Here is a 23601-nt window from a genome sequence, read left to right on the forward strand (position 1 = left end):
AGAAAGACGAACCGGTAGCGTATATATATATATATATATATATATAATATTATAGAGAGAGAGAGCTATTCGAAATATAGAACGCATCGATGAGACGAGACGAAAGAATAGGACATTCAATGAGCAAACGGACGGGGAAGGTAACCGTGTCCTCAAAGGCAAATAAAAGCAAAAATGATCTGGCAACAGAGAGGCGTGCTTTCTTTCGCCCGGTTCGCATCCCTCACATTCCAACGCCGTAAACCTGACGCCAAGAACCGAAGAAATGAACGGTACTTCGATGCAGGCGGGTGAACCGACGCGACTCTCGAGCGACTTTTGTGATGCTCTCTGTCAACCATTTCATGGTAACACAACAATAAAACAAACGAAGATTATATATAAGTGAGCCTACCATGTGCCGCCATCAAGTACTTGGTGACCACTATACAGACGCAATACATGAATACATGCAACACTACGAGAGGTAGAACAAAGAAAGGTACTCGTAGCAACAATAGTAACAATAAAATGATAGTAGAAAAGCTCTCCAAATATTAAAAAAAAAACATACAGTGCATCACGCCTTCAATGGTTGTGTTTGAGCTGTGACCACAACGTTGGCGTCGGTGTCCGTCTCGTCCTTACTTCCTCCGCTGATGCCTCCGGAATTGATAAAGAGTTGCTGTGCTGCTTGTCGCCGCTCGGCACCGAGCACGTCGAGGGGCTTTTCGATGAATCCCGCTTCGCATCCGCCACAAGTCGAAGGGTCTTCTTGCTGCTTTCGGACGCTCCTGCTGTGGACCTCCCGTGCTCTCGCGATAGTCGAGGATCACCTAGACGCCTCTCTTCGGCGGTCATGCTCTTCACCTCCACTATGCTCACCATCGAGGGACTGCATTGCTTCGGTCGCCCCTGCACTTCTTCGTGGCTCGACAGCACCGGCACCACCATCCGCTGTTTCGCCGACGCCACGCACCGTCTCACAGGAGCGCGTGTGGTTAGTGGGCCAAGGGGCAAGTGTGGGTTGAAGTTGCACTCTGTCGCCCTCTGCGATACTGGCGCGGCCACCTCCGTCGCCGCCGCCTCCTCGCTGATGCAGCTGCTGCAGCTACTGCTGCTGCTCACCTGGATCTCATCCGAGTCGTTCCAGTAGGAGTAGTAATCGCTGGTCGCGTCTTGCCGACTGAGGGCGTCGTCAAAGCTGCTGGATCGACCCTGGTCATCTGATGGCCTGCGAGTGGCGCCGCTGACGCTGACTTCGTGAACGATGCGATCGCCTGACTCGGCGTCTGCGCTGGTGCCCTCCGGATGCAGCTGACTGGGGGTGGCGGCGGCAGTTGTAGGCGAGTTCACGCCTCTGTTGCCGTCGCCACCACTGCCACCGCTGTCCCTCTGAGCTTTGTCGGGGTGCGGCAGCACACGAGACGTGGCAGGGGTCACACCAGCGTCGCGGAGGGCGAGACCAAGTCGGCGCATCTCCTCCTTCTCTGTCACCTGTGCGACGGTGGCGGCATCCGACGGAGATGCCACGCCGAGTGCCGGCGTCGTGGACGGCACCGCCGTGCAGTCCATCATCAGCGTCGCACTCACCGGCGTCTGCCCGGACGGGGCACGGCGGAAGCCGTTGCACACACCGTTGGAGTCGGGAAAGAACGATTTTTCGCGCGGGCTGACCGTGCGACCGCTGCCCGCGAGATCAGCAGACTGGCGATACATCGCCGGCGTCTCGAGAAGGCGCTGTGGTTGGGCGGGGAGGGCTGCGGAGGAGCCATCGTTGTACGACAAACGGCGGGGCAGCTGCGTGTCGGTGCCTTTCGAGTTCATGAGCGACGACACCTGTGCGATGATGTTTGGATCCGTCGCGGTGGGTGCGTCGTCTTCCTGTTTGGCTGAGAAGAAGCTGCGTTTGCTGGGTGGGCCGGGGTCCTTCGCTGTTTGGGTTGCCGGTGGCGCCGGCACGCGCGCGAGCGCGGTGGAGTTCATGCGCGGTGGGGTCGGAATGGAGAGCTTCTTGGCGAAAGAAGAAGACGGTGGCGTGGGGTTAGACGGCGCGTGGGCGGTGCGGGTGTCGCTCTTCTCCGGCACCGTGGCCTTATGCAGCGGAAACGCGCTCGACAAGCCGACTGGGGACAGCAACTCGTTGTTCACGGACCGCGGCGAGGAGCGGACGGTGCGAGAGATGGGTGACAAATCGTCCATGTGCGGACCGAGTTGCATGCCGCGACGACTCTGCGCAGATCGCAGGCGACTGTTGGGGTCGTCCGCGGATAGCCGTCGCGCACTCAGCATCGAGCGCCGGCGGTTCGGCAACGCCTCCATGATCGAGCTCTGCGGTGTCGAGGGAAGGGGCACCATGGACCGAAAAAATGGGTGGCGCAGAATGGTGTGGAGGGAGGGGCGACGCTGCGGCTCCCGCACGAGCAGCCGCGAGCAAAGCATCACCCACTGCTCGTACGCCGCCTCGGTCAACTCCGCGCTCTGCGGCATCTTATCCAGTGGAGGAAAGGTCAAGGCCCCGTGGAGGATCTCGCCAAAGGTGTCGCTGATGGACGGCCCTGCAAAAGGTAAGCGGCCGAAGACGACGGCGTACATCACCACACCAAACGACCACGTGTCGGAGCTGTAGCTGCAGGTGCTGTTGTCGATCAGCTCCGGCGCCGCGAAGGCTGGCGAACCAGCCATAATCCGGCCATCGTTTAACCGGCCGTCACCATCGACGCCGACGGCGAGAAACATTGACGAGTCCGGTTGGAAAGAATTCTCCGTCGCCATTACCTGCGAAACGCGGGCCAGGTTTCCACTGAAGCCAGGGCTACAGCCGCCATGCGTGCGGTACGAGACAGACTGCTCATTGAAGTCGCCGCCGCCACCGCCACCACCCAGAAAGCTGTCCGCAGACGTGCGAGACAACTTCCAGCGGTTGTGCGGCACCGCGACGGACGCGTTGAGGTCATCTGCGCGAGGCGAGTGCTGCCGCTGCCGCCGCGCACCCGTGGCCGACTGCACGCGCTTCGGGACCAGCACACTCTCGCCAAAGTCGGTCAACAACACGCTGTCCGAGTCGGTCAGGAGGACGTTGTCCGGCTTCACGTCGTTGTGCACGATGTGGTGGCGGTGCACGTAGATGAGGGCGTCGGCGAGCTGCCATAGGAGGCGGGCGCAGCGCGTAAAAGGACGCACCACGTCGCACGGCGCGCCGCCGAAGGCCGGATCGAAGCTGTGCGCCGTCGTCAGCGGACCGCTCGCGGCGTACGTCATGATCATGTGCGCGCAGTCCTCGTCGTCGTCGTCGATGACCTCCTTCAACTGCACGACGTGCTGATGATTCTGCACCCGCCGCATGACTCGTATTTCACGCTCCACCGCTGACAGCGCACCCTCTGCCGGTGTAACAGACGTGTCCTTCCTCCGCGGTGCAGCGGGAACAGCCTCGTGAAGAGGGGAGGAAACAATTGAAGGGCGGGTGGTTGGAATGCTGCAGCTGCCACCGCCGTTGTTCGCCGCCAAGTGCAGCGGATCAGCGCCTTGTGATGCAAAGGGAATCGACGGCCGCACCTCGGCAGGCCACGAGAGACCTCCATCCACCACGACTGCAGAAATCATGTTGTGTGAAGTGCCGTCCGCCATCGATGACGACGGTGACTCGCCGCCGACGATGCTCTCCGTGTACGGGATCACGAGGTTGCTGGTGTGGCTAGCGGAGCGAGAGAAGCCCTCCATGTCGGCCTCTTGCAGGTCCGGTGCGTTCGCACTGCTCATCTGCTGCTTGCCGCTGTGCTCCGCGGTCGAAGGGAGAAAGGTTGTGCGGACGATCGAGCAGGAGGAGGTGCCGTTGGCGGAAGCGATCGGGGCTGCCACCGCGTCGGCTGCGCTCCCGCCCGTGGTGTACCTCGGCGGAAGCTTTACGCCGTTGTCTGGAAGCGAAGACATCGGCACCGCCGGCCTCAACACGCTCGGCTCCGACGAACAGGAGTGTGGACGGAGGGTGAGCAGGTGAGCAGCGGTGCGTCGCGTGCGCTTCGGCACCGTCTTCATGGCGTAGTATCTGTTCGTGTTGCGATCCACTGTCAGGTACACCCGCCCCGTCGCGCCTACGCCAAGGAGCTTCAGGACAAAGTAGTTGTTCACCACGTCGAGGTACGCTACGCTGGTGTCGCTGCAGCTGTTAAAGCTGCTGCGACGGACACGCTCGAAGCCGTCCAGGAGCCGCAGTGTCGTCGCATTGGTGCCTAACGGAGGGAGGTGGGCGGCGTAGGTGCGAGCGGTGAGCGACAGCGGCTCAATCGGGGCGTTGCGCATCTCATCATCGCTGCTTGCGGAGGTCGTCGCAGCGGTTGCCGCTGCCGCGCCTGCCCCTGGACGCACGAGCGGCTCCAGACTAGAGCAGGACGCAAACGCTTCATCAAAGGGCAACACCTTCAACATGGAGTAGTTCCGCCGATCCGGGCCGTCGAAGGAGGTGTATATCTCGTCGAGCAAGTCGAATAGCTCCCTTGAGTGTGTCGTCAGCTCATCGAACGCCTTGGCCCGATCCGCTGCGCTCGCCTCTGTGCTCAATACGGTCCTGCGCGTGTGGTCGAGATACAGCTGAAAAGCTTCCCGTGCCTGCAAAGTAGAGCTGTTGGTGTCTGTACGTTCCGAATCCCTTGCCGTGACCCACACGTTCGCTTGGAATGCTAAGGATGGAGGGGAGAAGGGGGAAGAGACGGAATTGGGCAGGCGAAGCGAGGCCGTGGAGAGTCTGCTGTCGTCGTCTCTTCCCACGCCCGCCCGCGCGCCGTCCGCACTGCCCAGCTCCCTCTCTCGCCGGCGCGCCGCAGTAAAGAAACACCCCGACCCGCTGCGCTGCAGCCGCGCCAACTCACTCTTGGCCGCGCCCGCTTTCAGTGGGTCGGCGGTCGCACACACGCGGCGGTGCAGCAAGGTTGCCGGCACGTCGTTCACGCACTGTTCTGTCTGTGGACACATCAACAGCATGCGGTCACAGTGCGTGGGCACCGTGCTGGCCGGAAGTTGCGCCGCTAATAGCGGCGTTGCGTTGCGGCTACTTGGAGAGGCGCCAACACCCCCGCCCACCGCCGCAGTCGTTATGTAGGAAAGCTGCGGCCTAATCGTGGACTTGAGCGACGACGGTTGCTCCTCTTTGCTGCTGCGGGAGTCGGCGGTCGCGTTGACGAACACCGAGGCAGCGGTAGTGGTCAGGGACGGCAGATGCGTCACAAGCTCGTGGAATCTGTTGATGCCCTTCGCTAGCACCGCGTGCTGCGCCGAGGAGTTGATGGCCGCCGTGGCGAGTTGAGTCTCATCGCAGCTTAACGACGGCCCTATCTGTGTCTCCGTGCGCGTCATCTCCGCTGTCAGGCCGGGATCGCCTGCCATCATGGAGCTGGAAGTCGAAAGCAGGAGGTGAGATGGCGCGACGGACGCGACGTCACGCCAGGTCGTCCCACGCACCGCCGAGGCACTCAACGCATTCGCACACGTCGCCTCACAGCCGAGCGTTGACAAGGCGGCGCTCCCCTCGGAGGAGGTGGCGTCCACGTTGGCGCAAGCAATACCGCACCGCGGCGACACCGAGGGGTGCACTTCGGTTGAAGCGTTGAGCATGGCGACCTACACGGGCTGCCTTTAACTTCCTCTTCTCGGATTCTGAAGGAAACGTTAAAGAAAAAACCCGGAGAAAGATAGCACTTGTAGGTGTGTTTTGTGGAGGCGTGTGTGTCGCCCAACCCAATCGACCTTTTTTTTTCTGGTAGCGATCACAGACTTGGCGTGCCACAATCGGGGGGAATGAGGCGGGAATGATGCTGTTAAAATGTTTGATTCACAATACTGTTGCTCGTTTGTTTGCTTTTTGATGTTGTTGTACATGCAACGGGTGTTGGGCGAGGCGCTCTTCGAAGGTATCTTCTTTTTGCTTAAGTCCTATTTGGTGGAGGGGGGGGGGGTGGAAGAGGAGCAATTCGGGGTCGCTGAACTCTCTCTCTCTGTGTGAGTGAGTGGGTACGTGTGCCTGTGCTTTGATAGACGTCTTGATGACTCTCTCACCGCAACGAAAGTAGCGCGTCGCCAAAGACTCTGTAGGCCGCAACAGCACCGGGTCAATCGACGATCTTATTTGGTTTTTGCTTTTCTGCTGTTTCGCTTCCAAGAGTTGTGTGCACACCGTTCGCTTTTTATTTAAGCTGTGCGTTACGCCGTGGTGATTGCAGAGAAACGGAGAAGTGAATGGGGGGAAGTGGGTAAGGAGGGGGAGAGGGGGAGAGGGGGGCCACGACGCTGTCGAACGCACCTGCTGCAGGGCCGAATGCATTCATCATGACTCGTCCGAGCAGAAAAGGGGAAAAAAATGTGTACCTCACAGCAAGCGTTGAGGCAGCCGCCTTTGGCGAACATCGTCGATCAGAAATTCAGTGTTCGTTGGCGGAGGCATTGAAGAAGAAGATACGGCCAAAATTGCACTTCACTTCGACCTTCTCCGCGTGCCTGTGCCATCGCTTCATCGGCCAGCACGTCAACACACCCAAGCACCAATAAAAGAACACACGCATTCAATTCTCTTTACTTTTTGAACTATTAGCATGCAACGGGCAAAGCGGCAGCCTAACGAGTAAAACCACCGGGTGGCCTCACAACCTCTATCAGTAAAAACCAGCACATCCGCCGCACTCCTCTCTCGCCCCCTCTTTCCAGCAGCAACAGAAGAAACGTTCAAGACGCTGCGCACAGACCTTCAGGGCCCCGACACCCACGAAATGCCGAGACTCAGCGTGCCTTGCGGGTGCAACGACTGGGTAGTCGTGATGGTGGCAAAAGGAGACTCGAGCAGAGGACGCAGGGCCACCTCGACGATGCCCAAATTCGCCTGCACCTCCCTCGCCCGTTCATCAAAAACGACAAAGCTGACGGCGCCAAAGGCGATAAAGCGAATCAGCGCGGGATCGACGAGGACGCGGTGGTCCACCGGCGCGACGTCAAACTTCGGGTTGGTTGTGAAGGCTTTGTTGCCGGGCCGCACAACGGTGTCGCGCACGCAGCTCAAACCACCCAAGGGGGACGCGGCGGTGTAAAAAACGTAGGGTTGCGGCAGGGTGTTGTCCGCGGCGGAGCCAGCCAGGCCCTCTGCGTAGAAGACCTGCACACGCAGAAAGCGCACGGTGCGCAGGGCGACCATGGCGGATTTGATCGCTGCCGTCGACAGCGTGGCGGAAGTCGCCGCGGGGTCCGACAGCGGTGCCCCCAGCAGCACCGGCAGCACCAGGTGAGAGCAGCAGAACTCTACAAGTATGGAGCCGACGCTCTCGCCGTTGCCGTCTAGCAGCGTCAGCGACTCCTCCATCGACAGCTCCCGGGCAGCCAGCAAGGCCATGCCGGGCAGCTCCGCCATCGCCACCAGCCGTGAGCCCGCCCCGTTGGTGGAGTGTAACTGGAAGACAAAGGTGGTGTGCTCAAGCGCGGCCAGCGTGACGGCATCCTTCGCAAGGTCATCGTATTGAAAGCGCACGTCCACCACATCATCTAACGCATAAAGGGTGGGACCCACCATCGTCTCGTAGTCTGATAAGCCATCCAACGTGAAGAAGAAGGGCACGGGGGAATGCAGATCGCCGATGCCCAACGCGCGACACATCGCCTCTTCCTGACTCTGCAGACCTCGAATAGAGAAGGCGATAAGGCCGTCGTGATCACGACCGGTCGCCGCCGCGGTGCGGTAGGCCTGCAACTGCTGCTTCGCAAAAATGGTCTGCACGTGTGTGACACGTCCACGCAGCGCAATGCCTTCCTCGAGCAGCGTGTCCCGCTCCTCGCTCATCTCATGCAAGGAGCTGCGATACTGATTCACCTGCTCCTTCATTTGCTGGCACCGTGTCTCCGCCAATTCGAGATCCAGCGCGGCCGTGGCGAGAGCCTCCCGCAGTTGCCCCAACTCCCAGTCATCGTCCCAGTTCAGGGCCTCGTAGAGGTCCAGCGCGTTCGTTGCCTCCGTCGCCCCTTCGGCCGTACTCGCGCCGTTGGTGGCAGTATCGTCTGCTCCAGCTGCGCGGCTTTTGTCTTTGTTCTCAGCGTGTGAGGAGCGCAGCACGGCATCCAGCATTGAGCGCGAGTTTCCTGCGCGCTTCTTCATGGCTGCCACCGCCAGAGCCCGATGGAAGTCTTCGTCGGTTAGATCGACACCCGTGGCAGCAGCCGCGGCGGCAGCGCTGTGGCCCGCAAATGCGATCTGCGCCGACAGAACGCTCTTCTCCTTCTCCACCTTTGCAACCTGGCCTCTGTAGAGCTGCAAATCCTCCTGCACGCTCTCCAGGGTGCGGCGCAGCTCGGCGAGGTCGTGTTGGCTGTTCAGCAGCTTGCGCTCCGTCTCTCGCCGCTCTCGCTCCGCCGTGTCCCGCATCTCTTGGACCTCTGCCAGGCGTGACTGAAACTCGAGTCGCACCGCCGCTTCTGTTTCGCGGTTGCACGACTGCAGTGACCCGACGAGCTTCATCAGCTCCGCTTCGAGGTGGATGTTTTCTTCGTTCTTCTTCTGCAGGGCGGTCTCTACGTCGCTCAACGTGGAGGACTTCGCCCGCAGCGCCGCCGCCTCGTGCTCCAAGGCGAAGAGCGCCTTCTTCGTGTCGCCGTGTGCGGTGGAGGCCTGCTTTAGCTCCTCGACCAGGCGCCCGCACTCCCCCTTCAGCGTTTCCACTTGCCCCTGCGCGTACTGCAAACGACTGTTCAAGAGCGTCACCTCACTTGCTCTGCGGTGCAGCTCGCCCTGCACGGCGCTCACGTCGGCCGGGTCTGGATTGCCGCTGCGAGTGGCTGCCGCGGCGGCAGATTCAAATGCCTGCTTGTCCACCTCCATCAGACGCAGCTTCAGCGCCAGCTCTTGTTTCTCGCGCGTGAGGGCGTCCACGGAAGAGCGGTACTGCGCCTCGAGTTGCTGCTGGGCCATGTTGCTGTCCTGCATCTGCTGCTGTAAGCCTTCCATAGATTTGCCTGTCTGCGCCTGGAGTTGCTGCTGGACGAAGAGAGACTTATTCAGCTCCTCGCGCACCTGCTGCAACTGTGCCCGCAGGGTGTTCGCCTCCTGCTGCGCGGCCGCAAGTGCCGCTGTGGTGGCGGCGTCGGGGACGGCTGCACCGCCAAGCGGGCTCGTCCCCTGTGCCTGCGCCGCTGCGGAGCGAAGTTGCTGGACCTCGAGCTGTGCGTGGGCTAAGGCAGCCTTGCACGCGGCGAACTCCGCCTCGTTCACACCGCGCGGCGCACCGGCTGCAGCAAGCGCCGACCCACCGACGGAGCTGGGGCCGCCAGCGTGACTGCCCGTCACCGACGGCCTCTTCAACGGCGTCGCGGCGGTCGAGGGAGCGCGGGAGGTGATGCCGCGCTGATTCGGGTGCAGAGACGGCAGCACATTACGAGCGGTGGACGAAGGTGGGCCGGCCGCCGCCGCGGCAGCAGCAGAAGCCATCGTCGCACCTGCGCCGGCGGAGTGCGGACGCGCAACCGATGATGAAGATGGTGATGCCTGCCGCGGTAGGGTTGTGCCGCCGTGCATCGAGGAGGGGGCTTCGCTCGCATTCGGTCCCTCCCGCACCCGCGGCCAATCCGCTGTGAGCCGACGAAACTGCGTCTGCACTTTAGTTAGTTTCGCCTCCATCTCACTCCTCTGCGACTTGAGCTGCGCGTTTTCCTGGAGAGCACGCTGCAACTGCTCCTCCGTGCCGCCGTGCGGGGACCGACCAGAGGCGCGACGTTGCATGGCGTCTAACGGGTATAAGAAACGTACGAAAACAACAAAAAGATGAAGAAAACTAGAAAGTGTAGTGCTGAGCCACGTCTATATGTGTTGGGGGAGGGGGAGGGGGGTGTTACCCAGGCGCGAGGCTCTCTCAGATCTTTGAGCCGAGGCAATGAGGCGCACTCTCTCCTCTTTGGCGTCGCGCTATCGAGACCGCCTCCCTTCAACTATGTTTTATGAACAGAGGCACAAGAAGAACTCTGCCAAGGAATGGTCTCTTCGTGCGGACGGAGGCACGGTGCGTGCTGCGTATCGCCCGACGCTTAAACTGGGAAGAAGAAAAGAGCGGAAAAGATAGCACGCGCAGATGTCGGAGAATAAGAGTAACGCTTCCTGTGCAGTGAAGCGGCGTAGCCATTCATGATACTACTATTCTTCTTATTCTGTTGGATCATTTGGCCCATTACTAAGTGTTTGCAAGTTTTTCTTCTCTTCTTCTAAAGCCGTTCGCAACACAACTTCTACTTCACGCGGACAGTGAAGCCTTCGTCGCTTGTCATCACGAGGGGGTGTGGAAGCGGAGTGAGGGGCCATCGAAACGGCAGAGATGCAGTTTTCCTCAGATACTCGTTTGCGACCTCCGTGAGGTCGGTCGCTGCAACACGTAAAACGCAAAAGCACAGCAAAGGCGGAAGAAAGGTCAACAACAACAAAAACAAACTTGCGGGCCTCTTACCGGCGAGGGCGGTTATACACGTTCACCTTCTCCGCCCAAGAAGCATCCTGCACTCGACTCTGCTGCTTCTCCTGCCGTATGTGGGCCATCTCCTTCGCCACCGTCTCGCGATACCGCCGTTCCTCCTCGCGTATTAGCACCGCATTTGCCCGCTCCTCCTTGGTGCCGTGCAGCCGCCCGCTGCCGTCCTCCATCTGCGCGTAGTGCACCGCAATAATGCGGTCGCGGAACGTCTTCTGATCCATGTCGCGTATAACGCGATCACTCGCCTCGAAGGTCTTGTACGACAGCACGACGGTGCCGCGGAAGTTGCCGACGGAGTCGCGCAGCATGCGCGGTGGGGCAGCGAAGGCGCCGAAGCTCTCGAAGAAGCGCGTGACGTCAAACTCTGTAACGCGGTAATCGACGTTGCGCACGACTACCTTCGCGCCAACCTCGTGCAGGCCCACAACTGCGTGCGCGCCTGGGCCGCTGCGGGGGGCACCGCCCGGCGCCTCGACGTCGACACTCGCGTGATAAACACGCAGCTCTTTGTTGTACAGCTTCACACGTGCACGGTAGAGTGCTTCATAGCAGTATTTAGCGTCCTCTGCGTTGTAGTAGTCGACGTAGCAGCGAGAGGCACGTTGTGGCACGCCTGTGAGGTTGACTTCAGTGGGCCAGCTAATGTTGCGGATAGGTCCGAATTGCAGACACAGCTCGTAGATGATGTCCTCGTCACAGTGTTCGTCGAGGTTGCTGAAGCTCACGCGGCGCAGGTCTTCGCGCTTAAATGTAGTCATGGTATCTTGTTCCTCTTTCTAATCCGCATTCCTGATGCGGTCGTAGCGTATGAGATGGAGGGAATTGTGTCACACATGAAGGAGAAGGTAACGACAAGAACAAGGAGAAACGAAAGCTTTTGTTGAGTGTTCGTTGATTCCAATAGTGGCAAAGATACGTTTGGGGCGCCCTTCGGGAGAGAAAGGCAGCGCTTGATGCCATGGAATTGACGCGCATATTATATACACAAACATAGAGAGAACAGGCGCCGTAGGCGCAAGACTCGAATCGCTTTGGGTGTCCTTTATTACTCGCAGTACCATCCGGAACAGAAGTATCATTGGAAGACGACCATTCCTCGTCCCATTCCTTTCCTCTTATTATTCCTTTGTTTTAATAGGGAAAGACACTAAATCTCCCGGTGGAGCGGTGCTGAAGCCCGGTAGCAAACATCATTATCAGACTCTTTAAAGCGCAGACGAAAGCCTGTGGTGACAAGAGCAAACAGACGCCAAGCGCGTAAAGGAGAAAACACCAGCGAGGCAGCATTATGCACTACCCTCCAAAAAATAGCCGCCTCGATGCGTACGCGCGTTAGTACGATATGAGCCCCAGCACGTCATCGAGCTCCGCATCCTCGAAGCGGTACAGAGACGGAATCAGCTCTACCGCCTCCCTCGTCGAGGTGGGCCGCAGCGTCGTCAAGGCAATCACCTCAAACGGCTTCATGCGCTCCGCACGCGAGGTCACCGATGCGACAGCAGCAGCAGCAGCAGAAGCGCCGGCAGTTCCCTCCGCCGGCATGATGGCGTAACCGTTCTCATCCACCGACAAGTCTGCCAGGTGAGCATTGGCGGAGTGGCCTCCATCCGCGCGGACGCGCAGCCGTCGCGACTGCAGGGTGTTCACCACACTCTCCGGGGCGCAGTCCTCCTGCAAAATGTCCACCGCCTCGCAGCACGATTGAATGAGGACGCCCTTCGACTTGTCGGTCTCCTCGGCTCCGATGCGCTTCTCGTGGAGAATGCGGGCGACGATGGGCAGCGACAGCGGCTCGGCGTAATCAAACACCGGGCCGAGGTGGCCATCTATGTAGCTTTCCTCCACCATGAATGGGGCTCCTCAGAAAAAAAAAAAAGTTCTGCTGTTATTATTAGATTCTATTTTGGCCGTCGCTGCTGTGAAAGGTGACGCAGAGAGTTCCGCGTGAAGTTCAAAAGAGAAGGGGCGGAGTGTGTGTGTGTTTGTTTTACGAGAGATGCGCTTCAGACATGAATGTCGGAGATCAAGAGGTTGCATACTCTTTCGCTTTGGCTGCCTCGCACGTCCAGACAGAGACAACTGCGAACCTTTTGCTTTGTGTGTTTGCTGCTTCCAAGGGCTGGGAGCAAGTAGGAACAAAGAACCACAGCTTTTTCGGATGCGGCGACTGAAGAAGAGGGAAGCAGACGGAGTTCGCTGAACGAGCGCGGCGCTGAAAAACATCAATGTTGCGGAGCTCTGCTCGCTGCGCACCATCACAGACTCATTCGCGGATTGAATGTTGTTGTTTTTCCATTGTTGTTCTCTTCTGTTGTTGGTTTGTTGGCTGATGTCTCTATTAAACACTGCTGCACGAAACCGCATGGATGGAACCCCACGCATCCATTCAGATTTTTGCAACTCCACGGAGCAGAAGGGGATACGCGCCGTCCTGCCCCTGCAAATGCCTAGATTTGAGAAGGCAAAAGAAATAACAGATGATGAGAACTCGCTGGCCTTCGCCCACGCAGTCAGAAACAGAGCAAGTGCTGGGGCTACGGCGGGGGGCGTGGGTATGACGCACACGCAAGCACCAAGAAAGGTTTTCTTCTCTCCTATCGTCCTCCGCCCAACCATCACAAATATCGTGAACGGGATAGCGGCGCAGAGGGCAGGTGAATGTGCGCGCCCACCACCATCAGCCCAACCGGATCCGCACAGCCAGAAGTGGTGCCGACGTGCTGGCCATAAGCCGCCGAGCTGGGCGGCCGCACCGGTCGGGCCGCAGCGCCCACACCAGGGAGCACAACAGACGGAGGGCAGCCCACGACCCCTGCAGGGCGATGGAGAGAGTTCCGACGTGGTCGCGGCTCGGAGTCCGAGGCGCGTCGACCCGCCGGACGCACCGGAGTAAAGCGCGACGGTGGAGCCACCACAGTCCCGGTGCGGGAGGCAGTGGCACCGCGTACGCCCGCCGCTGCCCCCGCGTGCCACGCCTCTGCTCTGGTGGCCGCGAGCGAGGTGGACGGCGTCTGCTGCCGTTGCTGCTGCCGTTGCTGCTGCAGCTGCCCGTGCGCTGGATTGTGCTCTCGTGCCGCTCGCACACCGCTGCCCGTCGCGTGGCCCGTTGCAGATCCCGGCGAGAGGGGCGCGGTCACCCCCGTCTTTGGGGTGCTGACGCGCTCATACAGGTCCGCCATGAAGCGCCGCGCAAAGCCGGACATCGGACGTGACGCCGGTGGGATGGGAGAGGAAAGGTTGGAGGGAGACATCCGCACGCCGCGACCGGAGAGGAGCCGCACCGTGGCGCTGTTGCGGACCGCCAGGGCCTCGCTCGCAGGGCGGGGCATGCGGCCGGCGTACGCGGATAAGGTGGGGTGTGGTGGCGGCGACGTCGAAGAAGACGCTGCACCTCCAGAAGGAGGGGCATCAGCGGGCCCGCTGCGCTGTTCCTTGTCGTGCTTCGGCGTCTTCTTACCTGCGGCAAGAATCTCGTTCTTGGAAAAGGGCACAGGTGTCTCCGTAACAGCCGTATCGCTACCTTTCCTTGCGCCCTCGGCAGGTTCGGTGACGGAAACAGATGCTGCCTCTCCCTCCTTCGAAGGCTGACGTGCGGGCTGCGACGTCTGCGGTGAGGGAGGGGGTGCGAGGACCGTGATGGTGCCTTTCCAATCTCCTACACCGGGCAGAATCGGTACGGGAATGACTGCCATCGCAGGAGCCGGAGGAGCGCCTTCGGCGGCTGTGACTGCGGCGGGACTCAACGGCGGTGTTCTATCCGTTGTCGTGTTCTCGTGGTGTCGATGAAAGATACGTTCGTGAGTGGGGGTGGGGGTGATGCCGGTGCCCTCCCGCTGCTTCGCGGAACCCGTGCCGTCCCATCCAGTCCTGGTGGCGGCGGCCGGCACATTTGGTTCGTGCACCGCGTCCGCGTTCTCACGCTTCGCACTCTCCTCCTCCTGCAGCAGCCAACCGCGCATCTGCTGCAGTCGCGGGCACTGCGACTGCTCCTCGACCGTAGCACATCTGTCGAGTAAAAAGCCGAGCATCGAGTTGTCTGCATGCGCCAGTGAGCTCCGCACGACGTGGGGGGTGCTCTTGTCAGCGTAGTCCTGCACAACAGGTTTCGCTGCAGTGGATGCCCCCGCCGCGCCTTCCCTTTCGTCCTCCTGCAAAAGGCGATGAAGCGTTACCAGCTGCGGCAGCTCCGACGCCTCCGCACCGCACTTGCTAACGAGAAAAGAAATCATCTCGCACACCAGTGACGTGTCCTCGGGAAAACTCTAAGTCAAAAGAAAAGAACCAACAACGCAGTCACGAGTGCAACGGCTGTGCTACAGCGGCCTTTCAAGTCAACGTCGATTGGCTGCTGCGCCCGGCAACTCGCAACAAAGAGGGAGGGCGAGAAAGAGGAAAAGGAAAGGCGGCCCGCAGAGAAGCGCGCCGATTGAGCAAGGGAATACTTCTGCGGACGTTGGACGGTCGAATAGAAAGACGCGCATTGATGGCGAATAAAAACGGAGTCTCCCCACGAGTACAACCGGAGAGCTTCAACGTTTTTGTTGGGCAGGCAACGACGAGGAGGCGCTACAGATGCACACAGACACGAAAGGAAAGGATGCGATGTAGCACCGCTGACGCTGACTCTGCGTCGAACGAAGGGGCTAAAATTCTCAACAACAGCATAAAAAGAAAAAGAGAACAGAGCGTTTCGCTTTCCAACATCAACGGTTCTGTTTTTCTCTTTCACGAGCTCCTTTGACCGCAACCTTAAATATATATAACAATAACATGCAGTGAAGCAACTGACTCGCTGTCCTTTCTACCTTTCCAGCCTGTGACCCTTCTCTGCTCTTCGCTCCTCTGCGGCTCACAGCGGCTGTACACCGGCGGCCCTCCAACAAAAACAAAAAGAGCATGCTGGAAGAAGAAATCCACAGAAAGGAGTAAACCCGAGTGCTTTACGCACGCCGCACAACCAGAGAAAAAAAAAACAAGAAACAAATCGGCACCCGCCGTCAGCAAACGTGCGCACACATAGATACCAACGCAGGCGCAGCAACGCCACACGCACTCAGCACGGCTACTCTTCAGGACCAAACATATTCATTAGATGCTGATAGGACAGCCCAGGCACCAGCAGGTCGCCGTCGTCCACCTCGTTATCGTGGGCGCCGCCCAACGAGATGCCCGCGCCACCGAGCTGACCAATGCTACTCGTCGCGGAGGGCATGACGATGGGAGCCGTGGAGAAGAGCCGCCCTTGCGCCGCCATCTGCGCCAACGGCGCCCCAAACGCAGCTTCATGTCCGTGGATAGCGTCGCTTTGCGCCTGCGAATGCACCCTGCGCAACACCTCCTTCCGGCAGGCCCGCCCGCACAACTGATAAAGTGCCGCCATATCTCTCGAGCTGTCGAAGGCTTCGCCGATGATTAGCTTGCCCAGCATGTCCAGAATCTCATCCACCGTGTTCACCGACTGCTGGTGCTGCTGCCACTCTGCAGCTGGCGTGTCTCCCGCCGCGGCCTCCAGTTTTGACAGAAATTCCCGAGGCGGCAGAGCCGAAGAAGAAGGCGCTGCCGTCGCCTCCTCGTCCTCCCCACCAGCCGGCAGTCCTGCGGCGGTGGCGGACAGGGACCCCAAGATGAGGCGGAGCCCTTCTGCAGACAACACCGCTGGCGGAGTTGGCGCTAATGAAGCAGCGGCAACAGCAGGGGGAGCAAGAGCCGGCCGCACGAGGGACGCGGGTGTCGGAGGGGCGATGGCCATTTCCCTCGCTGCGCCGACCGACTCCCCGGACGTCGTCGCAGCGGAGCGGGTCGACGCCGCGCTGTCTGCGACGGGCTCCGTTGCTACGCCTGGCACTGCTGCTTGTGGCGCAGGTGGAGTGCCTGGCTTGGTCTCTGTCGTTGCCTTTGAGGTGGCGGTGGCGGCAGCCGCTTGCGGAGCCGCTTTCCGATCGTCTGCCCGCGACGTCGTCGCACCTCTACTCGCCGTAGCCGAGTACGACGGTGGGGCTAGCTTCTGAGACCACGACGTGGCCGAAGCGGCCGCTGCCGAACCGGCTGCACCACTGCGCCCAGTGGAGCTGCCTCCTGCCACGCTGCTATACGTTCCTCCCCCCACCGTGCTGCTGAATGCCCCGGTCCGGCCCGTCGTGACCGGGCTTGGTAGATCGCCTGTGACGCCGAAGTACCGCACAACGTGGGCGAAGGAGCAGGCGGCGTGGTTGTGGCAGTTGCCCTGTCGCCAGTTGAGGCACAGCTTCATCGTGGTGTCTAGCTTGCCTTCCCGGCGGAGGGCGAAGGCGGCCTCGCTGCCCTGCGTGGGGCTGAGGTCTTCCTCTGCTACTTGAATGACAAAATTGGGGTTGATCTGCACCGCAATGTGGTCGGTGACGCTGGTTGGCTGCAGGAGACTCTTCGTGACGTCTACGGCCTTGGAGCGCGGCTTATTACGTCCCATGATGACGAGACGGAAAGAGAAAGGAGCCTAAGAAAAAAAATTAGTGTGGAATTAACTAGGTGTGCAATGCAGCTTCGCTCCCATAAAAGAATATTTTTAAAAATTGAAAGTGGTACAAAGAGAGAAGCACCCTTTTGTTGTGAAGAGATCGCATGAAATGGATCCGATACCACCAACAGAAGCTCTGCCACCTCTCGTGAGGGGTTTCTTCTTCTTCGGATGCCACCTCATTCATTGCCACATTTCAGCTCCCCTACCCGCGACGCTGGCGTCCCCCGCCGCCCTCCTCATCCTGAAGTCGTCCGCCACGTCCTCAGCGACGGAGTACACCATCGCAGGCTGTGTGCGTGGAGATGCAACGGAGACGTGAGACACAATTCTACCCGCACGTCTGCGTAAGCGGAGTGAGGTAGAAAACTGATGTCTGCGTTCATTCGAGAGAAGCACTCCCTTCCGCCGATTGATAAACTCCTTTGTGCGCTGCGGTTATCGAAGACACGTACACGTTGTCGCATTCAAGTCGTACGGTGCTCCTCCGCTGCGTTTGCTTGTTTCTTCGTGTCTGCTTTGGATTAGGGGGAGGGGGATTGTGTGTGTGTTTGTGTCTTAGTAGTCGAAGATGTGTAAAAAGCGTAAGCCAGGCCCAACTGAGAAGAAACGCACAGCCGACAAAAACAAAAGCGCGACAGCTGATCGTCACTTTGGCGCTGCGCACGGCAAAGGCACAGAAAGGAGATGCGTGCGTAGGTGAGGGCATTCTGCTCCCACCATTGCTTCTGTCCACCAGGAGTACCATTTTCTTTCAACCGAACCCCTCCCCCCTTCCCCTTCCGTTCGCACCACACAAGACGTGAAGGCATCTTTCCTTTTCTTCACAACGAAGCCCCCACCCAGCCGCCACACTTCTCTCCCATCTGCGCCCGTTCACTTCTTGTCCCTCGCGGTCAGTGAGCCCTCGTTGCGGTGCGTGCGGGACACCTCCACGCGGTGGCGCAGACGGCGGCCGCGGCGCATCGACTTCCGCACCAGCGCCGCATCCCGCTCCATCACCTCCGTCCGGTTCGTGTACTCCACATCCAGGTGCGCGCGGATGCCGATCTTCGCTACGTCCGGGTGATTCACGCCGTAGAGCTGGTCGTACCGCGTCTCGGGTACCTCGTTCATCCACGTGCTGCTGCGCTCGTGCAGGCTCTTCGTGTCGTCGTAGTAGATGTCGCCTGCCCGCACGTCGTCAAGCCGTTCGCGCTCCGCTGAAACGGACAAGATGGACTCCAGCGCCGGCCGCTCCCACGGGTGTCGCTCCGAGAAGAAGGCGGGCAGTTCGGTTGTGGCGGCCGCCGCCATCGTGCTGTCCGGCTGACTTGGATCGCGCACCGGGGGCAGAATCTTTGTGGTGTTCTTCATGGCGTGGAGGTCGTACATCCAGCCGTGGCGGCGGCGGAACTCGATGAAGTCGAACTGCTTGACGGCGCGGCCCCACTCGTAGAACTTGCCGCGGTAAATGGAGAACTTCCGCAGTGCGTCCTCGACCTCGTCGCGCAGCGGGCTGGAGAGGTGCGTGCGCGGGATACCGAGCTCATCCATCTGCGCGAGCACAATGGGGATCTTCTTCTTCTCCAGTGCGTGCACGTTGCCGAAACGCTGCAGGCCCTCCGAGTTGGGGGCGTAGGAGTGGTCAACGACGCCGCGGAGGTACAGTTCGGAGGTCAGCGGGCTCGCACGGGGCCAGCGGCGGTCCACCAGCTCCTGCCACAGCCCGTCGCAGCGGTCGAACAGCTTCGCCTCGCGGTTGCCCAGCAGCAGCGCGTTGTAGCTGTGAATGGTCATGTGCTCACCATGACGATGCCGCACGAAGCGGAAGACGTCTTCGGCCTCCGTCACGTTCCCCGTCAGCGACAGCGCCAACAGCACGTTGTCGTAGGTGGACATCGTCGGGTTAATGCCGCGGGCTCCCATTCGGTCGTACACCGCGTCGGGAATCGCCCTCACGTGCACGTAGCCGCACGTCAGGAGAGCCTCCATCAGCGCGTTTGTCAGCTGCGAGGCGGCCGGCGTAGTCTCCACCCGCACCCCAGTCCCGCATTCACGCGCCAACGCGGTCATTGCCATATCGTACCACCGATACGCCTCCGCCGCGCGCTCCTCCCCAGCCTGATCGCCGAGCAGCTTAAACGTGAGTGCCGGATCGCAGCCCGCCTCGCTGTGCAGCACGCAAGTGCCCATCTCACTCGCTTTGAGCGCACGTAGGAGGTTCACGTAGTCCATCACGCGGAGCTCCCTGGCCTGATGCATCGCATCGACGCAAGCGGAAGCCTCGGTATGCAATCCGCAGCTGGCCAGGTCCATCGACAAGTTCACACGCGCGGCGAGGTTCGTGAGAGGGGTCTGCTGCTGCTGTGCGTATTGGCTCCGCAGGGACGCCACGCGCTGATTGTACTGGCGGAGAACCTGCTCCCGTTCGCGCTTGCGCTGCAGCAGCACGACGTGTTGCTGACGCTTCGTTATACCGCTGAAGTAGTACACGCCCTCCCACTGGTTCTGCGGTTTGCGCTGCGGAAGGTTGGTGCGGATGTGATAGTACGACGGCACCGTCGTGCGAGCCACGTTCTGGCTGAGCTGCATGGCTCTTTCCTTAAAGCACTATACTGTTCTCTCGAAGATGAAGAAGAGGAGAGAAGACCAGAAAGCAAAAGGAGTGAGAGAGAGCCGCACAAGTCAAATTGAACACCAACAACAAGAAAAGAAAAATCATTACGAGCTCATCGAGAACGACGACCGCTGGAATGAAACGCTTTGGTTGCTCGCAACGCCTACCAAAGTAAGAGGGGGGGTTATTGCATCCACCTCGGCGGCCTGGCAACCAACTCCTTGTCATGCCCATTTGCAGACGCAATAACGCTGCACGGTCTGCTTCATCTTGTGTGTCGTCATCGATGGGAAATACGCTCCTCCATAAAAAGAGGCAGTGTCGCCAAAAGATGTCCTGACGTGCGGGAACGTGCCAGTTTACAAAAACAACATTTTTCTCTTCTTTTATTTATCTTACACAAGGATGGCCGCGTTCCGTTTCGTCTTGCTTTGGGCTTTTATTCGCCTCCTCTTTTCGCTGGAGGGCTTTATATATACAATTCGCGCCTCCAAGCGAACGACAGTAGATAAATATATGTAGGTCATCCTCACGGGCAACAGCACATACCGTGGCGCATTCCTCTTCACGCACTCTGTGTCTACTCTTCGCACGTTAGCGAAGATCCTCTTCCTATTACCCCCGTCAGCAGCGTACCACACGCTTGTGCGACACAATCAAAGGAAACTGGTGCTGGTACGCTTCTTGGGGGAAAAAAACACGCAAGTTAACGCTTCCATGTCGAACACATCAACACAAAAAGGCTCAGTGCCAATGGAATGCAGCAGAAGGTTATAAATCAAAGGGGAAAAATTAATAGGAAATACATGCGGGAGTGCTTATAGGTATAGAGAGACAGCCATATAACAAGGCATCTACGCTGTTGCGCGCCATCAACGCTCAGCTGGGTGCGCTTTGTCCGTCGTTCGCTCTCTTCATATTTTTTTTTCCCTTTTGCGAAAGAAAACAAAGAAGAACAAAAAGAGTCAATGGAAAAGCTATAAAAGAAAAAGGACACCCCGTAATAATAATAATAATAATAAGCAATTCGTCTTGGTTTAATTTTGTCTGGGGTACTTCTCCGCACGCATCGCTGCATTTCCTCGTCAGCGAAAACATAAAAAGCCCATAGAAAGGCGGTGAAGCCAACGCGGATGGACTAATTGGCGCACGTTGGTCGCTGCGGAAGGAAAAGAGGGGGAGATTCCAAACAGGAACAAAAAAGGTTTATTAATCAACAAACAGAAAAGAAAGCAAAAAAGGGGAATAGGAAGGTTGGGAAGTCAAGAGTGGAAGAAATGTCACGACATTTGTGTAATGCGTAACTCGCGAGTCCTAATCCACCACTGCCTTCTAGGAACCTCACCCTCCTTCGCTTATCAGTCACCCTCTGATAATGCCCTCAAGTTTATTCAATGTTTTCGCTTTTTCCCTGGCCCCGGCCAAATCTCAAAGATATCATCGCATTACGAAGTGCATAGGAAACATTACCCAACTCAAGGATCCTTCCAGAGATCCCATGGGTCCCTGCCGTGGTAGGGACCGGGGGCGGGCGGGTGGAATTTTTGGAAGGCCGGAGACTTCACACTGGCGGACAATATACCCAGGATGCAAAACCCACAGAAACAGAAGAGTCACGACCAACAGGCGATAGAAGTAAAGGAGAGTATCATGCATTTCCCAAATGACTGAGATCGCCGATCCCATCCGCTGACCATATCTTCTTTCTTTTTTCCGTTCCTTCTATTCCCCTCGCAAGCTCTCAGAACAGAATAGGTAGCAAAGGGAGAACATCAAAGTGGATAAGCGCGCATTCCCGCCTTGGAAAAGGTCACCGCTTGTTTCCTCCATACTGTTCGTTTTCCTACTTTTCCTTTTTCTCAATGAAATGTGCATATACGATATTGAATTCAAAAGCATCACGAAGTAACCCTCTCGCTCTTCTGAAACACCACCAAATACTTAACTATTAATACGGGGAAAAAAAGAATTCCTGTTGGCCCGCCCACATCGCCTGGGTTTGTCCGATGCACGTAAAAGGAGCGAATGAAGAATCTCTTGAGATTCGTGCGTACCAAAGAAAAAAAAGATGATGGAGGGTGGAATGAGAGAAGGAGATGTGTGCGTGCTCGCTTGGCGGTGCGCATCACTCCTCTCTTTTCCCTCTTCTCACGGGTTGTTAGTCTTTTTTTCTTGTTTTTAACGGGGAGGTTACAAAGCCGGGTCGTTGTCTGTCAGTTTCTAGGTATTCGATGGCACACGGACACCACTGCCCAGAGGGTAGTGAGCGTGAATGCGTGAGGCCGTGGACACGGTCTTGCGCGCCCTCTTCCCCTTCTCCGGAGCTACGTAGGGATCGACGGTCACGTACGCCTCGTAGCCGCCGCCTTCGATGTAGCGGCTCAGGCCGACATCCGCGCTCACCAGACGGCCGTTGCACCAACTACCCACCTTGCCCTTCTCCATGACAGAGTGGCCCACCACCATCGCACCCACCGTGATGCCCTCCTTCTTTGACAGGGCACGTAGGGCTTCGTCGAGGGGGCCGCAGTTGCTCTGCATCGCCGCCGCCACGATGCTGCGGTCTCGCAGCGGACTGTCAGGGGAGTGAAAAACGTGCTTCGACAGGCTCGCCGCCATCAGCCCTTGATACCACAGCTCGTTGTTCAGCTGTTCCATGCCGTAGGCCGCGTAGGTCGCCGTCAGTCCGCCGTGCACGTACACTACATCACCGATGAGGACGGCAGCGAGGTTGTCCTCCACAAGCATGCGCCCGTAGCGGCCGCCCACACCGTAGAGGTGGCGAAAGCCCAGCGAGCCACTCGACCCCTCTAGCAGACTCGGGTGTATGTCGCTAGTGCTGCCCATGAGCGCCAGCATCTCGTGGTGGCCGGAGAGCGTGACCACCTGTCCGCCTGCCTTGGCGGCCTCCGTTCTCAGACGGTGCAGGAGCTGCAAAAGTGCTGGTGCATCCGGGCCGCGATCCACGACGTCGCCGAGCTGGACGAGAATGTCGGTGCACCCGTCTCGCCAGCTGTCGGTCACTTCATCTAGAACCTGTGCCGCACGCAGTACGCTGCGCAAACGATCGAGATCGCCGTGCAGGTCGCCGACTACTACCACTCGATGGTACGTGCCTTCGATAACGGAGCTGCCGGCAGGCGTGACGACCGGTGAGACTGGCCTCGGCTTTGGCAGCTGACGGTGTTGCCTCAGTTGGAAGCCGACGGTAGGGGTGTAAAGCCTGAGAGGGAAGGAGGAGATAATGAAGGTGGCCATAAAGACGAGGACGAGCACCGTCCAGAAGACCAGCGGCGACCGCACGTTCTTCGGGGAGCGCAGGCGCGTGAGAAGCGCCTCCACCGTCCTACTCGCTGACATGTCTCACGTTTCGGAGATGCACGAAGGGGAAAAGGACAAAAAAAAAGTAGGTGAAACTCGTGTAAATTGGCGATGCGGCATCGTGTCTGTCTGGGTGGCTACTTGTGGCTACTTGTGTCGCCGCAATCTGTCTGGCACCGACAGCGGTGAAGAGCGCTCCGCAACGAGAAGAAAAAATGGCTCCTTTTAGAGTAGGCGTAGCAGAGCAACGTAGGGGAAAAGAAAAGCCTGCGCAGAAGCAGGGAGCAGGACTTGCTTGCACATCGACGCGCGTGCGTGCGAGTACCGACACGGTCCACGGACAGGGCTGAGAGCGAATCAACAAAGCACGGAAAGAAGAGAATACCACAACCGCGCGCGGTGAGGAAGGGCGAACCGACGCGAACAGCAGGAGTGATCGGGGAAGGAGAACCGTCAGAAGCGCACACACGGAAGAGGTCGGGCGTATCACAGATGTGAATTCACAGAGAGAGAGGTCCGTTTTCTCTTTCCTATCAACCAACTGCTCGAGAAGGAAAGGGAGAGACCGCAGTGAAGAAGAAGCGATTTACAAAGAAAGGCTTCAACACGCACTGGCACACGGAGGACTGGATAAGGAGGAGGAGCGAGAGGGAAGGAGGCCGCACTAACAGAAAGACGGTGTCGAACAGTATTCGAGCCCACAACAAAACAGAACCGATAGGACG

At 58.8% G+C, this 23601-nt stretch overlaps 9 protein-coding genes across 19 annotated transcripts; all 9 read right to left on the reverse strand.

Annotated features, from left to right (window-relative positions):
* Positions 1–567: 567 nt before the first annotated feature.
* Positions 568–6168, reverse strand: ABB37_04593 (protein kinase-like protein; the record flags this gene model as incomplete). 2 transcript variants are annotated; one of them, XM_015802306.1, is made up of 1 exon in its annotated part: positions 568–6168. In XM_015802306.1, the coding sequence occupies exon 1, from the start codon at positions 5587–5589 to the stop codon at positions 568–570; it is 5022 nt and encodes a 1673-aa protein (XP_015658750.1). In that variant the 5' UTR covers positions 5590–6168. The 2 variants fall into 2 exon arrangements, with proteins under 2 accessions (XP_015658750.1, XP_015658749.1); XM_015802305.1 differs by having other exon boundaries at positions 568–5908.
* Positions 6169–6715: 547 nt separating this feature from the next.
* ABB37_04594 (hypothetical protein) lies at positions 6716–10032 on the reverse strand (the record flags this gene model as incomplete). Of its 2 annotated transcripts, none has more annotated exons than XM_015802308.1 (1): positions 6716–10032. In XM_015802308.1, the coding sequence occupies exon 1, from the start codon at positions 9722–9724 to the stop codon at positions 6716–6718; it is 3009 nt and encodes a 1002-aa protein (XP_015658752.1). In that variant the 5' UTR covers positions 9725–10032. The 2 variants fall into 2 exon arrangements, with proteins under 2 accessions (XP_015658752.1, XP_015658751.1); XM_015802307.1 differs by having other exon boundaries at positions 6716–10026.
* A 403-nt stretch (positions 10033–10435) lies between these two features.
* ABB37_04595 (putative Rna binding protein) lies at positions 10436–11253 on the reverse strand (the record flags this gene model as incomplete). The annotated part of the gene is made up of 1 exon (XM_015802309.1): positions 10436–11253. The coding sequence occupies exon 1, from the start codon at positions 11219–11221 to the stop codon at positions 10436–10438; it is 786 nt and encodes a 261-aa protein (XP_015658753.1). The 5' UTR covers positions 11222–11253.
* Positions 11254–11795: 542 nt separating this feature from the next.
* Positions 11796–12380, reverse strand: ABB37_04596 (hypothetical protein; the record flags this gene model as incomplete). Its single annotated transcript, XM_015802310.1, has 1 exon — positions 11796–12380. The coding sequence occupies exon 1, from the start codon at positions 12309–12311 to the stop codon at positions 11796–11798; it is 516 nt and encodes a 171-aa protein (XP_015658754.1). The 5' UTR covers positions 12312–12380.
* Positions 12381–13078: 698 nt separating this feature from the next.
* Positions 13079–14812, reverse strand: ABB37_04597 (hypothetical protein; the record flags this gene model as incomplete). Of its 2 annotated transcripts, none has more annotated exons than XM_015802312.1 (1): positions 13079–14812. In XM_015802312.1, exon 1 carries the CDS (start codon positions 14690–14692, stop codon positions 13079–13081), a length of 1614 nt encoding a protein of 537 aa, XP_015658756.1. In that variant the 5' UTR covers positions 14693–14812. The 2 variants fall into 2 exon arrangements, with proteins under 2 accessions (XP_015658756.1, XP_015658755.1); XM_015802311.1 differs by having other exon boundaries at positions 13079–14809.
* Positions 14813–15525: 713 nt separating this feature from the next.
* On the reverse strand, positions 15526–16986 carry ABB37_04598 (hypothetical protein; the record flags this gene model as incomplete). Of its 3 annotated transcripts, none has more annotated exons than XM_015802315.1 (1): positions 15526–16986. In XM_015802315.1, the coding sequence occupies exon 1, from the start codon at positions 16906–16908 to the stop codon at positions 15526–15528; it is 1383 nt and encodes a 460-aa protein (XP_015658759.1). In that variant the 5' UTR covers positions 16909–16986. The 3 variants fall into 3 exon arrangements, with proteins under 3 accessions (XP_015658759.1, XP_015658758.1, XP_015658757.1); XM_015802314.1 differs by having other exon boundaries at positions 15526–16981; XM_015802313.1 differs by having other exon boundaries at positions 15526–16964.
* Positions 16987–17338: 352 nt separating this feature from the next.
* On the reverse strand, positions 17339–17704 carry ABB37_04599 (hypothetical protein; the record flags this gene model as incomplete). The annotated part of the gene is made up of 1 exon (XM_015802316.1): positions 17339–17704. The coding sequence occupies one exon, from the start codon at positions 17702–17704 to the stop codon at positions 17339–17341; it is 366 nt and encodes a 121-aa protein (XP_015658760.1).
* A 128-nt stretch (positions 17705–17832) lies between these two features.
* On the reverse strand, positions 17833–21122 carry ABB37_04600 (putative mitochondrial hypothetical protein; the record flags this gene model as incomplete). 5 transcript variants are annotated; one of them, XM_015802321.1, is made up of 1 exon in its annotated part: positions 17833–21122. In XM_015802321.1, exon 1 carries the CDS (start codon positions 19528–19530, stop codon positions 17833–17835), a length of 1698 nt encoding a protein of 565 aa, XP_015658765.1. In that variant the 5' UTR covers positions 19531–21122. The 5 variants fall into 5 exon arrangements, with proteins under 5 accessions (XP_015658765.1, XP_015658764.1, XP_015658763.1 ...); XM_015802320.1 differs by having other exon boundaries at positions 17833–19561; XM_015802319.1 differs by having other exon boundaries at positions 17833–19559.
* A 653-nt stretch (positions 21123–21775) lies between these two features.
* On the reverse strand, positions 21776–23541 carry ABB37_04601 (hypothetical protein; the record flags this gene model as incomplete). Of its 2 annotated transcripts, none has more annotated exons than XM_015802323.1 (1): positions 21776–23541. In XM_015802323.1, the coding sequence occupies exon 1, from the start codon at positions 22913–22915 to the stop codon at positions 21776–21778; it is 1140 nt and encodes a 379-aa protein (XP_015658767.1). In that variant the 5' UTR covers positions 22916–23541. The 2 variants fall into 2 exon arrangements, with proteins under 2 accessions (XP_015658767.1, XP_015658766.1); XM_015802322.1 differs by having other exon boundaries at positions 21776–23503.
* Positions 23542–23601: the final 60 nt, after the last annotated feature.

The sequence above is a fragment of the Leptomonas pyrrhocoris genome (assembly GCF_001293395.1).
Source record: "Leptomonas pyrrhocoris isolate H10 chromosome Unknown, whole genome shotgun sequence".
NCBI lineage: Eukaryota > Euglenozoa > Kinetoplastea > Trypanosomatida > Trypanosomatidae > Leptomonas > Leptomonas pyrrhocoris.